This window comes from Propithecus coquereli, unplaced genomic scaffold (assembly GCF_000956105.1).
Source record: "Propithecus coquereli isolate 6110/MARCELLA unplaced genomic scaffold, Pcoq_1.0 Scaffold560, whole genome shotgun sequence".
NCBI classification, from domain to species: Eukaryota; Metazoa; Chordata; class Mammalia; order Primates; family Indriidae; genus Propithecus; species Propithecus coquereli.
Window position 1 is genome coordinate 436199 of NW_012151508.1, and position 13827 is coordinate 450025.

A 13827-nucleotide genomic window follows, 5' to 3' on the forward strand; every position below is an offset into this window, starting at 1 on the left:
AATTCTAGAGATAAAAGAAACTCAAGCACATCACAATTATTAAATTACCTCCACACTCAGAACGATGTAAACGCAATGTGAGTGCAAGATCACCTGAGGGACCTGCGCAGACCCGCACCTGCGTGCTTGTACCACCTGACTGATTCACTCAGCCAAGTTTAAATGACTGAACTTCCTCTGATGACGTCTGTAGCAGAACCTACCATATGTAGTTGCCATGAACTTGTTTTCCCCAAACCTCCCACGGCTCAGGACCACACCCCCTCTGGGCTCAGTGCTGGACCCTCCAGCATCTGCCTGGCCTCCTGCCAGAGAACAGCTGCAAGGCCGTGCCAGCACCTCTACATGTGCCCAGCAGTTATTAGGAACTGACAAGCCTCTCAAAACCCAAGGTCTAAACTAAGAGTCTACATACACATTATCTGTTTAATAGCAAACACTTTTAAAAAATGCTAACTCCGCCAGGAGCGGTGGCTCACACCTATAATCCTAGCACTTTGGGAGGCCAAGGCAGGAGGATTGCTTGAGCCCAGGAGTTTGAGGCTGCAGTGAGCTGTGATCGCACCAATGCACTCCAGCCTGGAAAAGAGAGCAAGATCCTGTCTCAAAAAAAAAAAAAAAAAAAGCTAACTCAATGTTGGTGACATCTTCCTTGCTAATGACAGCACATGCTGACACAGCTTTGGATGAGCCATCTGTAACAGGCATTAAAAGTATTCTGGTCTAGAAATTCAACTTCTCTGCTCCCTCCTGGGGATAAGATGAACTGCGGGCCAGCTCTGTGTACGTCTAGGTGGATTCCGCCCTGACCGGCAGGTCTCCCTGACTAGAATTCAAGCTCAGTGACTGCAGCCTTCGTCTCCAGCCTGGTTCTTGTGAGGACAGACCCAGGCAGCCACCTGTCCTGAAGATCCCAGGACACAAAAGCACCTGAAATCAGCACACCTTCCACAGCAAGCCACCCCTCCACAGACTCTGCGTGCCGTCCACTTTGGGTCCTCACAGGGCGGCGAGTGTGGCTCTGCACACAGGGGCTCCCACACTCACAGGGACGCGAGTGCAGCGCCTCCTACACACACCAGACACGGGGGGAGACTGCACATGTTCTGCAACGGCCCAGGAACAGGGAAACAGCTCACATCTATGACTAGTCTACTTCCCAAATTCAGGCTGACCTATATGAAATAAAAACAAGATAACGTACTTTTGAATTGAAACGATGGGATCCCTGGTTTCTGGGAGAGCCATGCTGTGATGGTGCTCACGGTACTTACTTTATTTGACATCTGCTGACAGTGCTGTTCTGTCGTGTGAATTAAGGTCTGGTCCAAATCAACCATGAGCACTAGTTTTCTGTTTCGATGCAGTCGTTGCTGGTCTTCCCTTCCTAGTTTTTCAGCTTGCTAAAGTTTAAAAGAAAAATTGAAAAATGGCGAAGTGTATTTGGATCCAAAATAAAATACAATTTTGTTAAGAAATACCAAAAGACAAAGATAAGTCCTTAACTGACCTCCAGCATTCACCCCAGAGCACACAGGACACTGGGTGGCAACATGCCAGGCATCTGCCACACACTGTGCCCTTGGGCCACACCCGGCTGACCTACGCTGCATGTAACCAAGGCCAGCCCCACGTGGGCCAAACCTGTTCACGGCAGTCTGCCTCGTGACTACAATTCCATAATTTAGTTAAATACGTAAACCAACAAAAAGGGAGAGGGAAGAGAGACTGGTTGTTGCTATAAAAATTTAGCTGGATGCCAGGGGCAACTCCATCAGAGTGAGCTGCAGAACAAAGGAAATAAGGAAGTTCAGCTGGGGGAGGGACACCTGTCCCGCGCTGGGCTGTGGTGGCAGCGGCTGATGACACCCGGGTTGGATTCTCCAGGGCCAGCACTGCTGCTCCACCGTGAAGAGCCCCAGGGGGGCCCTGGAGACGGTGCACTGCAGGTGCCACCTACACGGTGCCCACGTCGGACTCTCCTGCATCACGCCAGAGCTGCGTGACGTAAAAGGGGGCAAGTTGTGCATCATTTATGATTTCTCACGTAACTGGCATTCGTTACTGACCGACAACATCCTGGTCCTGCCTAGGTTAGACAGGAACCTGTGCTGTGCTGTCCCTGGGAGAAAAGTGCAGAAGGGCTGGCCCTGGTTCTGTCGCGGTGGGAGCAGTGGGGACACCTCCATCTCCTCCATCCTAAGGGTGCCCAGTTCTGTTGTCCACACACATTTCTACTTGTTTAAAGTTCACTAATTCAGAAAACCTAGATTTACGTATCTGACATTTTCTCTTTCCCATAAAAAAAGACAAAAGTTGGTATACATCATTTAAAAGCACAAATCTAATAAAATCACAACACTGAAAAATGTTTTACCGATTTACAAATATATATGGCCCTGAGCCTAATGATTATGGTGAAAAACTGGTTTTTCTAGGTAACTGTGGAATGCACCTACTGTCCCCACCACAGGTGGTGAAGCCCAGTGGTGGGAGGGTGTCTGCCTCTTGCTCCTTCCTGGGGACCCCGACCTAGGACTACATGAGGTGCCAGGGAAGCCCCAGACCAGCAGAGCCCTACACGACTCTCGAAACACACAGACAAGAAGTCGACCTTCAAAGATGACCCAAGCCTCATTTTTAACCCTGAGCACTGGTGCCCGCAGCGCACGGGCGCAACCCTGTTCCCCCCACCCCACTACATCCACCACTTGCCACCCAACCATCCCCGGCTCTCCTGCTCTCCCGCCAGCAGCACCGCTAACGCCACCCGGGTCGCTCCCTATGCCCTCCTCGCCACAGCCTGAGCGCAGCTCCTCTGGGCACCAGCACAGCAGAGCCTGGAAGCCAACACAGCGCCATCTCCCTCAGGCCCTGCTGGTCCCCACCAGAAAGCGCTTCCCTCCCCAGGACGCTTGCCCGGCCCACGACGCCCTTGGGGGCTCCACCACCCCTGAGCCCTGCGTGCAGCTGTCTCTCACGTCCCTCCCTGGCTCAAAGGGACCCGGACTGGCCCAGGCGCTCACATCGGCAATGGCCGCGATGGAGAGACCCCGAAACACAAGAGTGGAGCCGACGGTGCCTCGAGAGTCACCGGGAAAGGCAGACTCATTTGTGAAGAAAGATGAGAAAATGGGAACAAGGGCAGCCCCACGTCTTAGGGAGGTGACACTCCACACAGCATCCGCCTGACAACGGCCACAGACTGGGTCTTCCCCAAAGTCCCTCTACACACAGAGTGTGCTCAGACACGGAGACTCACCTCGGAGCTCACCATCAACTCCGGCACGCTGTGCACCATCGACACGGTCGCTGTGGACACGGGCACGTGCTGCTTCCCATTCTCACTCTGCAACCTGGGGACGCAGGGACGGGGTTACTCGCTGTCACGCCACTAACTGTCCACAAAAATCACGTTTAACTGTATGTGATAGGACTCTGACTTCTGTTTTCATTCACGTACACTGACATACACTAATACACTCTATTCTATGGGCAACTATGAGAATTTCTCTGCTGTCTGAAGACAGGAACACGGATGAAAAACTGATATCCCAGTCACACTGAGAGCTGCAGCGCTACATTGAGTAACGGGCACACTCACAGTTGCTGTGAAACAAACTGCAAAAGTAACACGGAGGCAGAGAAAAGCCCTTAAACATGAAAACAGGGAAAAAAAGATCGAGCAACAACTCACGTTGCAAAGCGGAGAAATGAGAAACACGACTTGGGACTGCAGTCAACCAGCCCCAGTGTGGAGAGGAAGGACCATGAAACAAGGGGGGGTGAGTATGAGGGGAAAGGAAGGAAGATCTCAGGGGTAAGGATGGGGGATCTCAGGGTAGAGGATGGGAGATTTGAGGGGAGAGGATGGGGGATTTCAGGGATCTGAGGGCAGAGGATGGGGGATTTCAGGGGAGAGGATGGGGGATCTGAGGGGAGAGGATGGGGGATCTGAGGGGAGAGGATGGGGGATCTGAGGGGAGAGGACCGGGACTCTGATGGAAAAGATTCGGGCTCTGAGGTGAGATCATGGGGGCTGTGAGGTGAGTGGAGGGGAGCTCTAAGCGGAGAAGAGGTGGGCTCTGAGGTTCTAGGACGGGGGCTCTGAGGTGAGAGGATCGGATTGTGAGAGGATGGGAGTTCCGAGCTGCGAGAATGGGGGGTTTGGGAAGAGCAGTCTCCAGGCAGCACGGGACCCGCGTGTCCCCGCCTAGGCGAGAAGACAACCTCAACTCCCGCACGTCTGCAGCATACTCGGGAGAGCGCTCGCGTGACCGGGTGGCCCGAGAACCTGAGGAGTCGCGGAACTGAGCGCACTGAGCGCAGCATGAGCTGGCAGGGAGGGAGGGAGGCGGTGTCTACCACCCGCAACGAGAACACCCACCCTGAATCCCTCTGCAGGTACTTACTGGGTCAGGTCCTGGCCACACTCCGCACACAGGCCTTTCATGACAACTGGGTGACTGCATCCTTCTAACCGCACCAGAACCGTTCTACAAAACACAAAGGAAACGTATTTTAAAATCTCTTGGTGTATCACGCGGTGCTAGAAGGAGCACCTGAATAATAAAAAATCTGTACCATTTCTACAGTGACCCTTGCTTAACTTCAGGCCGGTCACGTTACCCCTCCAGGGTGCACTTCTTCGTTCATAAAACGAAGGCATTTTCACGTACGGGTCTTCCTCGTGTAGAAGGAACAAACCAGCCCCCCGCTGCCGTACGCGTGGCCGAGCAGCTGCGAACACTAAGCACGTGCACTCAGGGGAGAAGACTTCGGGATGACATAAAAATTGCCTCAAAATACAATAAATATTGATATGATCTTTCTACATTTGTGATAGAGAATGTATAAAAACCAAATCTGTGTTAATTAAATGCAGTAACGAAAAAGTTCGTGTAATACCAAAAAATAATGAATTACATCCCACATATGTTCCAAGTATAGAGAATGGTTGATTCATCTGTATTTTTCTGACAGAACTATTACAATATTCCTATCTTTTATGTGAACAGAAACTATTTTCTTCACAGGTCTGAACGCTGGTCAGCTGCAACAACCCTGGGAAGGGCCGGAACCAAGGCCCGGGATCCAGCGCGCCCTGGCTCCTGCAGGCCGGAGCAGCCGGTGCCCCCAGGCCGAGGCTGTGCCGGCCCAGCAGAGACCCTGCAGCACGGTGCCCTGGGGAAACTGGCCCAGCCACTGTCTATCAGTGGGACCTGTCCATGGTACCTGCCCGCGGCGGAGTCTGACGTGGTCTCCAAAGCCAGGGCCTGCAGGAACCAGCCCCGCTGCAGTCCCCTGCCCTCAGCACACATGGTAGCATCCACTTCCTTCCCGGGTCCTCGGCTCTGAACACACCCCGACCTCCACCCCACGCACGCAGGGACCACTCGGCCGCCCCCAGGACATGGCTCCTCCCGGGTGGAGCAGACGCCAAAAGCCAAGGAGAGGGGATAAGGGCTGGGGAGGCCAGGTGGCGGGCCCATTCCATGCCCACCCCACTGGAAGGCCGAGGCCGAGTGTAGACAGCACAGCTCCCCAGTCTGGTCTCCCTGAACTGGGGGTGCGTTGGGCTGGGGGCGTGCTCCTGTCGCCGCAGGAGGGCATGTGGGGGCCATGTCTGCAGCAGGCACCCCGTTCCTGGCGGTGAGTGGAGGGGCTCTTCCTGTGAGCAAACAGGATGGGCATGTGAGGGGATGGGGAGGAACCACAGCGAGATGCCGGGGGGTGCACAGAGGAGACTGGCTTCCTGACACCCCCTAACAGGGCCCTCACGAGCTCAGTCGGTGGGAACCAGGGGAAGAAAAAAGCTCACTCAAAATTCAGCTCATAGAAAGCGCTCCGTCCGAAACACCCTGGTCCCAAGCATTTCGAATATGGGCTACTCCACCTGTATCAAGTTTTGTTTTTTTTAAAACCAGACAACATAATAATGATACAGTTTGAAAAAATTTGTTAAACTTTTTAAAGCAACAAGTACAATTTCTTTAATCTTATCGAATTACTTTACCACGAATGAGCAGAGTTCTATAACTAATATACCCGCATGACCAGACTTAACACAAAAGTCAGAGACTCCAGATAAGGGTCAGAATTACATTCTGTGAGCAAAAGGGGAACTACAAAAACACTCTAAAGACAAAACACAGAAAATAACTAAGAGCATTTAATGTCAGAATTCTAAAAAAGCAGATACTATTTAATGAGTCCAGGGCACGGCAAGCTCTAAGAGCCGTGGGCGGTGCTGGTGTCAGAGAAACCTTAAGGTGATTCCTAAAGTCAGGTGCTCACCTCCCAGCTCACTGCTCAAGGTCAGTGGCAGCTGGACACAAAAACCAAAGATGGCGCAACTGAGAAAGAGAACTACAGGGCTCTGTCTCTAGGGCTCACAGTAAACTCTCAGCAAATTGGGGGAACTGCCTCTACTTAATAAAGGGCATCTGTGAGAAACCCACAGCTGGCATCACAGGCAGGATCAACTGTGGAACCAGCGCCTCCCCCAGATGTCTGCTCCCCACACACTCACTCAACCGCAGTCCCGGCCAGTGCAGTGAGGGAGACAGACGGAAAAGCAAGACATGAAATCCCAAGGAACCTACAAAAACAAAACTCTAACAAGAAGTTCAACAAGATCATAAAACAAAATCAACACACAAAACTAACAGCATTTCTACGTACTAACAATGAACATGTGGAAACCAAAATTTGAAAACAATACCACTTACCATTCCAAAGATAATGAAATACTTAGTTATAAAACTATCAAACATACACACATGCTGAATATCTAAAACACTGATGTAAGAAATCAAAGCGCTAAGAGAAGGTTGGGCACGGTGGCTCACGCCTGCAATCCCAGCACTTCTGGAGGCTGAGGCAGGAGGATCACTTGAGGCCAGGTGTTCAAGACCAGCCTGGGCAACACAGCAATTATTCATGATTTAGTATGAAACCATATGAAAACTACTGCAAGTCTTTAAAAGCTACTTCAGAATACAAATATTAAGTTAAATTTCAGCTCAATTCTATCTTGAAATTATAAGGAATTCTGTACATACATAATGCTAAATATGCACTACTTAAAAGTCCATTAAGACGTCTCTTCATAAGCTTTAAAAAGTGTATTTGTCCTTTAAACTATCACGTGAATACTTTGATCATTTCCACTCTCTCTAGATTCTCTTCCAAATATAAAAAACACTTCTCTGAGACAAAGAATTTGCATCGTTTGTTGTTTTTAGCTTTGTTACCAGTATTTGTGCATTGTTTAAAATGTACATAAAACCGAGATTTGCGCACTCCTCTGTACCCAGATGGTTGATGATTTCATATGATCCCCTTTAAAACTAACTTTACAGAAAACGCAAAAATGGAGATATATCTGATAATGCACACACGGTTTCTTAAAACCTACACAGCACTTTTAGACAGATGGGCTTCAAAGCCCGTTTGGTTCAAAAGCTTTTATTTAAAAGATTAGATCAGATACCTGGAAATCTGCAGCAAAGGTAAGTCACATGTGCACACAGAGCTAAGGAAACAAAAAAGCCCAATGGTTTTGTTAAGTAAAAACTGGAAAAAACAAAGCAAAACCCCATCTGAAGTACAAATGTAATGGGTTGAATTAAACAAAGTGATGACTTTCCAAGTTTTAGACTTAACTGTCTTTTTAACAATCTTTTGAATAGTGCAGATATCAACAGCGAAGGATAAAACTATTTAACTAAAAGAATCTACTAATTCATCAAGATTCTTGATATCAGGATGAAAAGGTTGTTTCCCTATTTCCGAGACGAGTTCTGCAGGTGATCATGTTAGTGCATAACTGAGCTGTGTTGAGAGCTGTAAAACCTTCTCACTGCCTAACTGCGGAACAAAATGAGCTACTAATCTAGGTTGTTCTCCAGTCTAACTTTACTACAATTTCCCTAAGATTTTTTATTCTAAAATCTGTTATACAAAACAATAAAGATAGTAATACTGCTGTCGTTGGAATGATTTTCATTTTATTCAGTAATTTTTTTTTCCTGCTTTTTAGTAGCATCTCACACCAAACACTGGCTAACACAGACGCTCTTCTTGTGGACGGGCTTGTCACATGTCAGTGAACACGTTCAGGCAGCCTCCACCTCCGTTCCTGCAGGTCACCACACAGTCCCTGATTATTCTGTTTTTCTCCTTTCTTTGGAGACTTCAATGCCTCCCTGTGAATGACAACAGACCAAAAGGAAAACAAATCTGTAGGAAAAAAGGAAATCATCTGATAAACTAATCCAAAGATTTAGTTTCTGTCAGATGATGATTTTCAAAACATGTTCAATTAAAATAATTTTACTCCACATAAATATTACAAAAATAGATACACACTATCATTCTATCTACTTCCCCCACTCTGGGAAGGTCTCTGGATGAAATCCAGCCTACAGACACAGCAGCACAGGAGAGGCGGGGGCTGGACGTCCCTCGAGGCCACCTACAGACCCTGAGACGCCGGCATCGCACAGCTCCCAAAGCCACGTACACCGAGAGACGCTGGGCAGGTCACACCTTTTGGAACCTCCGTTTCTTTCCTGGGCATGAGAATGGTTTCTACTTCTCTACCTGCCAGGATGAAGCAATCCTATCACAGATCAAAGTGACACTCTAGTGATTATTTCCACCACACTCAAATGTGGCACTTTTAAGTTCCCAGAACTGTTCTTCTTCTAAGAAAAAACAATGATGTGGTCAGGATGAATGTGGCTGCCGGCAACAGTGACAACCACGGCCACACGTACATGGCTTTTGTTAGTGCTTTCCATGCGATCACTCGTACCTGCTGTTTCTACATGGAGGGGCCACGGGTCCCACCACCTCTCCCCGTGGTGCTCTGCTTCCCCACACTAGAGGAGGCTCACTCACACAGACCCACGTGGGAGTCTTCTTCACTTTGTGAACGCTCCACGATATAAAGCATTTTTTAGAGTTAAGTTCTAAACTCCACAAGAACAGGATCAGAGCTTACTCTCTGTCCCAAACCCCCACGAGAGCGTGTTGGCCGCAGGTACCTAAGCACCACCCACACCTCAGCCTCTCATATACACACGGTCTAGGAAAACACAAGCTACTGACAAGCAACCTGTGCCTCAGCCCGAGGGAGCCCAGAGTCCAGACCCTCACATCACCACACAGGCCGCTGCCTGTGTCTGGTCTTCAAAAGCTCCAGTTTAATAAGTTTAACAATATTTCTTCAAACATACTTTGCTTCATTCCTTAAAAATAAGCACTTTTACAAGCCCTGTGAAAAAATCAGGATGAGGGGTAAGAGTGGGTGGGGGAAGCCTCAGACACAAAGTCGTTCTGGACCAGAAGCAAGGCAATGTCCGCAGGCAGACAGAACCATCCAGCCTCTGACAGACACTGCTAGTCCTCCCTGGATTCCACGCACCACCGACAATGTCCTGGACGACACCCCCAGGAAGATCCGAGGGCTGCGCTTCCCAAGACTTTCCAAAGGTCCCACAAGTCAGGCATCGTGGAAAACAGAAGTTCGATAAAGCCTGGAGGTACCAAGACCACGTGGTCCACAAGCCCACGGCTTCACCCGAGCCCAGAATTCACAGCTTTCTCTCCCGGCTGGTTGTGTTACCTGCCTATTCCTCAGGCGGCCCTATGAGAATTCCATTTTGGACACCTGCATTTCTGACTGGCCAGGAGGGCGGGATGCTGCTCCCTGACAAGAGCCTTGGTCGGGGCCCATCGGCACGGGGAGCTTCTTCTCAGGACAGGACCATGAGCAGACCCCTCCCCCATTCACCCAGATGAGCTGAGGGTAGGGCCAGATTCTGCTCAAAAATAGCTGCGATTTCACATCGCACTTGTCTGTACAAGTGCCATGTCATTTAGACACTCTAAACGGGGCTTTCTAAGGACCTGCACACAATAGTCAGTCCACAAACATCTGAAGCAAATGTCAACCAAACACTTGCTCTCCCATATAAAGATCTCAGGAACTTGTCACTTCAAGCAGACCTCCGCAGGCTGTCAAGACAAACCAAGTATAAAACAGCCTCAAGTGCGACTGCAGGACTTGCTCAGGAAGAGTCGAACCTGCCCGTGGAGCAGCTCCCTGTCCAGCCCTTCCGGTCTGCAGCCAGCGACTAGAACCACAGAGCTGCTGATGGAACTGGTCACACTGACAACCAGAGGAGAAGAAAAACACGGGAAAACCCTGTTTCCTTACCCTTCAATGAAAGTACTGTGGCCCAGGCTGCTTAGAGGGACTGAGACGGCTCTTCACCAAGCAACATCCAGAGTGTCATGGAGACAAGGATGGATGCTGGAGACGAGCACCTTCCAGCACTAGGCTGGAATTACAGCCAGTACTCCCTGTTGTATGTCAGACACATACAACCTACCTTGGGAAGACTTCCAGAGACAGTCGCAGCCATGCTACAGCGTCCACAGGGGACTGGTTCCAGGACCCCTGTGGATGTCGAAATTCGCCCATCCCCAAGCCCCACAATGGGCCCTGCAGAACCCAGAGACGAAAAATGCTGGCCCTCTATATTCGCAGGTTTTGCATCCCACAAATACTGTCAGATGTGGACCCCATGGATGTACAGAACAGACTGTATTTATTGAAACAAATCTGTGTGGAAATGGACCCCTGAAGTTCAAACTGTGTTGTTCAGGGTCGATTGTTAATTGTCAGTAAAGACCGACTGAGCTGAAACTCACGTTTTAGAGAAATGCACTATTGACGGGCTGTAAATGAAAACTAGGGCGATCTCTACCTGCAGCTCTCAATGGCCAGACGCCAGCAAAGCCCCCACAACACCGCAGAAGCTCACTAGTAAACTGTCTACAAACCTGCCAACAAGTGACTGGATCTAGTGACTTTCAAACTGTGTCCACAAAGGTCAGCAGGCATCGTGGGGGAGGCCAGCACTCATGGGCTCCAGACTGCAGCCCCCAAGAGCCAGGACAGTCCACTGAGACCGACCTCCAACAGTGCAGAACAGCGAGCAGCTCTGAATCCCAACTGCAAACACACCTGTGGCATCCAACCAGATAAGGCAGTTGAAAGTCACAAACCTGATTCCCAACAAATGACGAGAATTGCCAAAGGAAACGCAAACAGGGCTTTAAACCAATGCTTCTGCCAACTGCTCCTCCTCATCCCCACGTGCAGGGCACACAGGATACCACTGGAAACATTAACTTCACATTACCACAACACGCCCTGGAACGCCCACAAACACCCTGTACACAGACCCACAGGGAAACATGGAAACGGAGGAGGCATTTTAAATTCAATGTCACATTGGTGTGGCTTTCTCTAAAGCAGGGATTCAACTGCTATTCGTGCATTAGTGGCACAGGAATCAGTGAGCCTCCTGAATTACAGGAATACCTTTGGTGACACCTAGATACTTCATCAGAGGAGAAACTATAACACATCGGTTTCTCAAAGAGCCCTATGATGATGAACCATCGCTGTAAAACACCCCCAGATCTCAAAAAAAAAAAAAAAGCAAGCTACAAACTGCTGGGAACTTGTCATCAAACTAATTACTTGGCTGATTAACCAATGTGCTCGGTTGGTTGGATTCACTATTAACCAATGTGCTCGGATCGTTGGGTTCACTAGATTAACTTATCTGAACATGGAGTGTCTGCACTAACTAGCTATATAACCAAGCCACATACCTGTCTGGCCTTCAGTGGTTCTTTCTGTATAACCAGAGGAGCAGAATGAGAAACCAGAAGAGCTCTTCCATCCTGTAGTGTTCCACCCAGTGAACACACCAGCACTGGGACTCACCTCCACAGCCCGTGGGCTGACAAAGCGCTAATTAGGGCCCAAGAAAGGTCGGGTAACTCTTCTGGGGCCCAACCACAGTGCCCACGGAGCCACAGCCTTGTCCTAAGGAAGCCAGGCAGACAGCTCCTTTTGAGGGTGTGGCCTGAACCCTCCCAGGCCCACCCACCAGTGTTCGGTGGGCAGGAGTGGGCGCCCTGCCAAACACCAGGACTCAGGCTCCCTCTCCACATGATGTGCTGGGGCCACCTCTCCAGCTGGTGAGTGGAGCCAGGACTGAAAAGATGGTCCTGTCCTCATCCTTGCTCCTGTGGAACCAGCCACCTAGCAGACACTCAACAAAGGCTGGCTGGCACAAGCCAAAGGGGGCGGACAAGAGCGTCAGCCCCAGAAAGGGTGACGTCCTTTCCAGAGGGCAGCTCTCACACCCAGCCCACTGCAGGCAGGCACACTTTCCCTGGAGTTTCTGTCTGTTCCTTACGTTCAAAACGACCTCAGCCACGTGTGCCCGCACTTGTGCTCACGTCAAACCAACCTCAGAACACAACACTGGTAAGTTCAGACATAAATTGCACACTTACACGCTCCAGCATTTCATGAAAGGAAACATGTCCCCTCATGAGACTGGAACACAAGGACTGACAGTTACGGAGCCCATCAAATGACCACGCACTACCCTGCCACCTGGACCCAGCCCTCGAAGATGCCCACTGTGGCCAAGCAAAGGCTCACTGCATTGGTTGCAAGGCCTCAGTTCTGCTCCTTCTTCAGATACGAAGCAGAACTACACTAGGTTTTACAAGTGCGTTTCACAAAGTTTACAAAATGTAAAGACGTGCACACGCCCAACAGTTTATATTTCAATAACAAGTCTGGAGCTTGCCTAATTAGACCTGCACTCACGGCCGCCCTGAGTTTTCTTGACTCGTAAAGGTGCAGTCTTAAAGGGGAAGGGGGACCGTCTACTGCAAAAGAAAAGGAACGAATGCAATCGCTTTCCCAAAAACAGTAACTCCAGATCACTAAGGAATTTTTCCTTTTAATCCAAAATGCCCCTCAGTAAAATCACAGCTGGCAACTGTCCACCTGTGGAGAAGCGTCTGTGTTCTCTTTCCAACGTTCTCACGGAGCGCAGCCCCTTGGAGCGCCCCTGCCCACCCCCGAAAAGCTGTAACAGTGCAGCCTGGAGGCAGTCTCCGGGCAAGGTGCCCGCCCTGGGTCCTCAGGACCTGCGCCTCTCTCCAACCCAAGCCCGCCCCAGGACTCTCCCAGCACAACACTCCCCTCTCTCAAGACCCGTCCCTTCCCGGCCCAGGACCCAGGATCCCATCTGCCCGGCCCAGGACGCCTCCTCCCTCAGACCCAAGACCCACCACCCTCCTCTCCTCCCTGGTCCCGGAATCGTCCATCTCCCGGCGAGGAGCACTCACCCGGGGGCCACCACCTGGCCCGGCTGCGCACACAGCTCCCGCACCACGCCGGCGCGCTCCGACCGGAGCCTGCGCTCGGCCCGCGCGGAGCGGACACAGCTACCAGAGGCGGCGCGGGACGGGGCGGGCCCGGAGTGCTGCGCGGAGGCGGCGGCCTCGCACACAGCCAGCACGGAGCCGATCCGCACGGCCGCGCCTGCCGCCACCCTCCACTCGAGCAAGCGCAGCGGTGCCGGGCCCGGGCAGCGCACCTCGGCCACGGCCGCCGGCGGGGCGCCCTCGGCGGGAACACGGCCCGCGGCCGGCGCCTCCATCGCGAACGCAGGGTGGCTTGCGGCGCTCAGGGCGCGGCGGGACCCAGGGTGCAGCGACTCCGCTCGGGCACCGGCTTCACCCGCCGTCGGCCCGCGCCGGCTTCCTGGAGCGCGCCGACGTCACGGCGGTCGGACGTGCACCGCGTGCGTGCGTACGCACGCTGAGGACCGCGAGTAAACAAGCCGCCCACGCGGAGCCAGCCACGGGCCCGGAAGCGTTCTGGGACCGAGCCTGTGGGCCGCACGCGGGAGCGCGTCACTGCGGCGCGGGCAT

The 13827-nt window shown here is 51.4% G+C and overlaps 1 protein-coding gene across 1 annotated transcript in view; it reads right to left on the reverse strand.

Moving 5' to 3' along the window:
• The window catches only part of CTDP1 (CTD (carboxy-terminal domain, RNA polymerase II, polypeptide A) phosphatase, subunit 1), a 65705-nt gene extending 52152 nt beyond the window's left edge, over nucleotides 1-13553 (reverse strand). The window contains exons 1-4 of the mRNA XM_012657810.1: nucleotides 13240-13553; nucleotides 4413-4496; nucleotides 3263-3356; nucleotides 1275-1403 (exon numbers count right to left, since the gene is read on the reverse strand). Coding sequence (XP_012513264.1) covers nucleotides 1275-1403; nucleotides 3263-3356; nucleotides 4413-4496; nucleotides 13240-13553 — 621 coding nt within the window. The remainder of the gene's footprint in view (nucleotides 1-1274; nucleotides 1404-3262; nucleotides 3357-4412; nucleotides 4497-13239) is intronic.
• Between the last annotated feature and the right edge of the window lie 274 nt (nucleotides 13554-13827).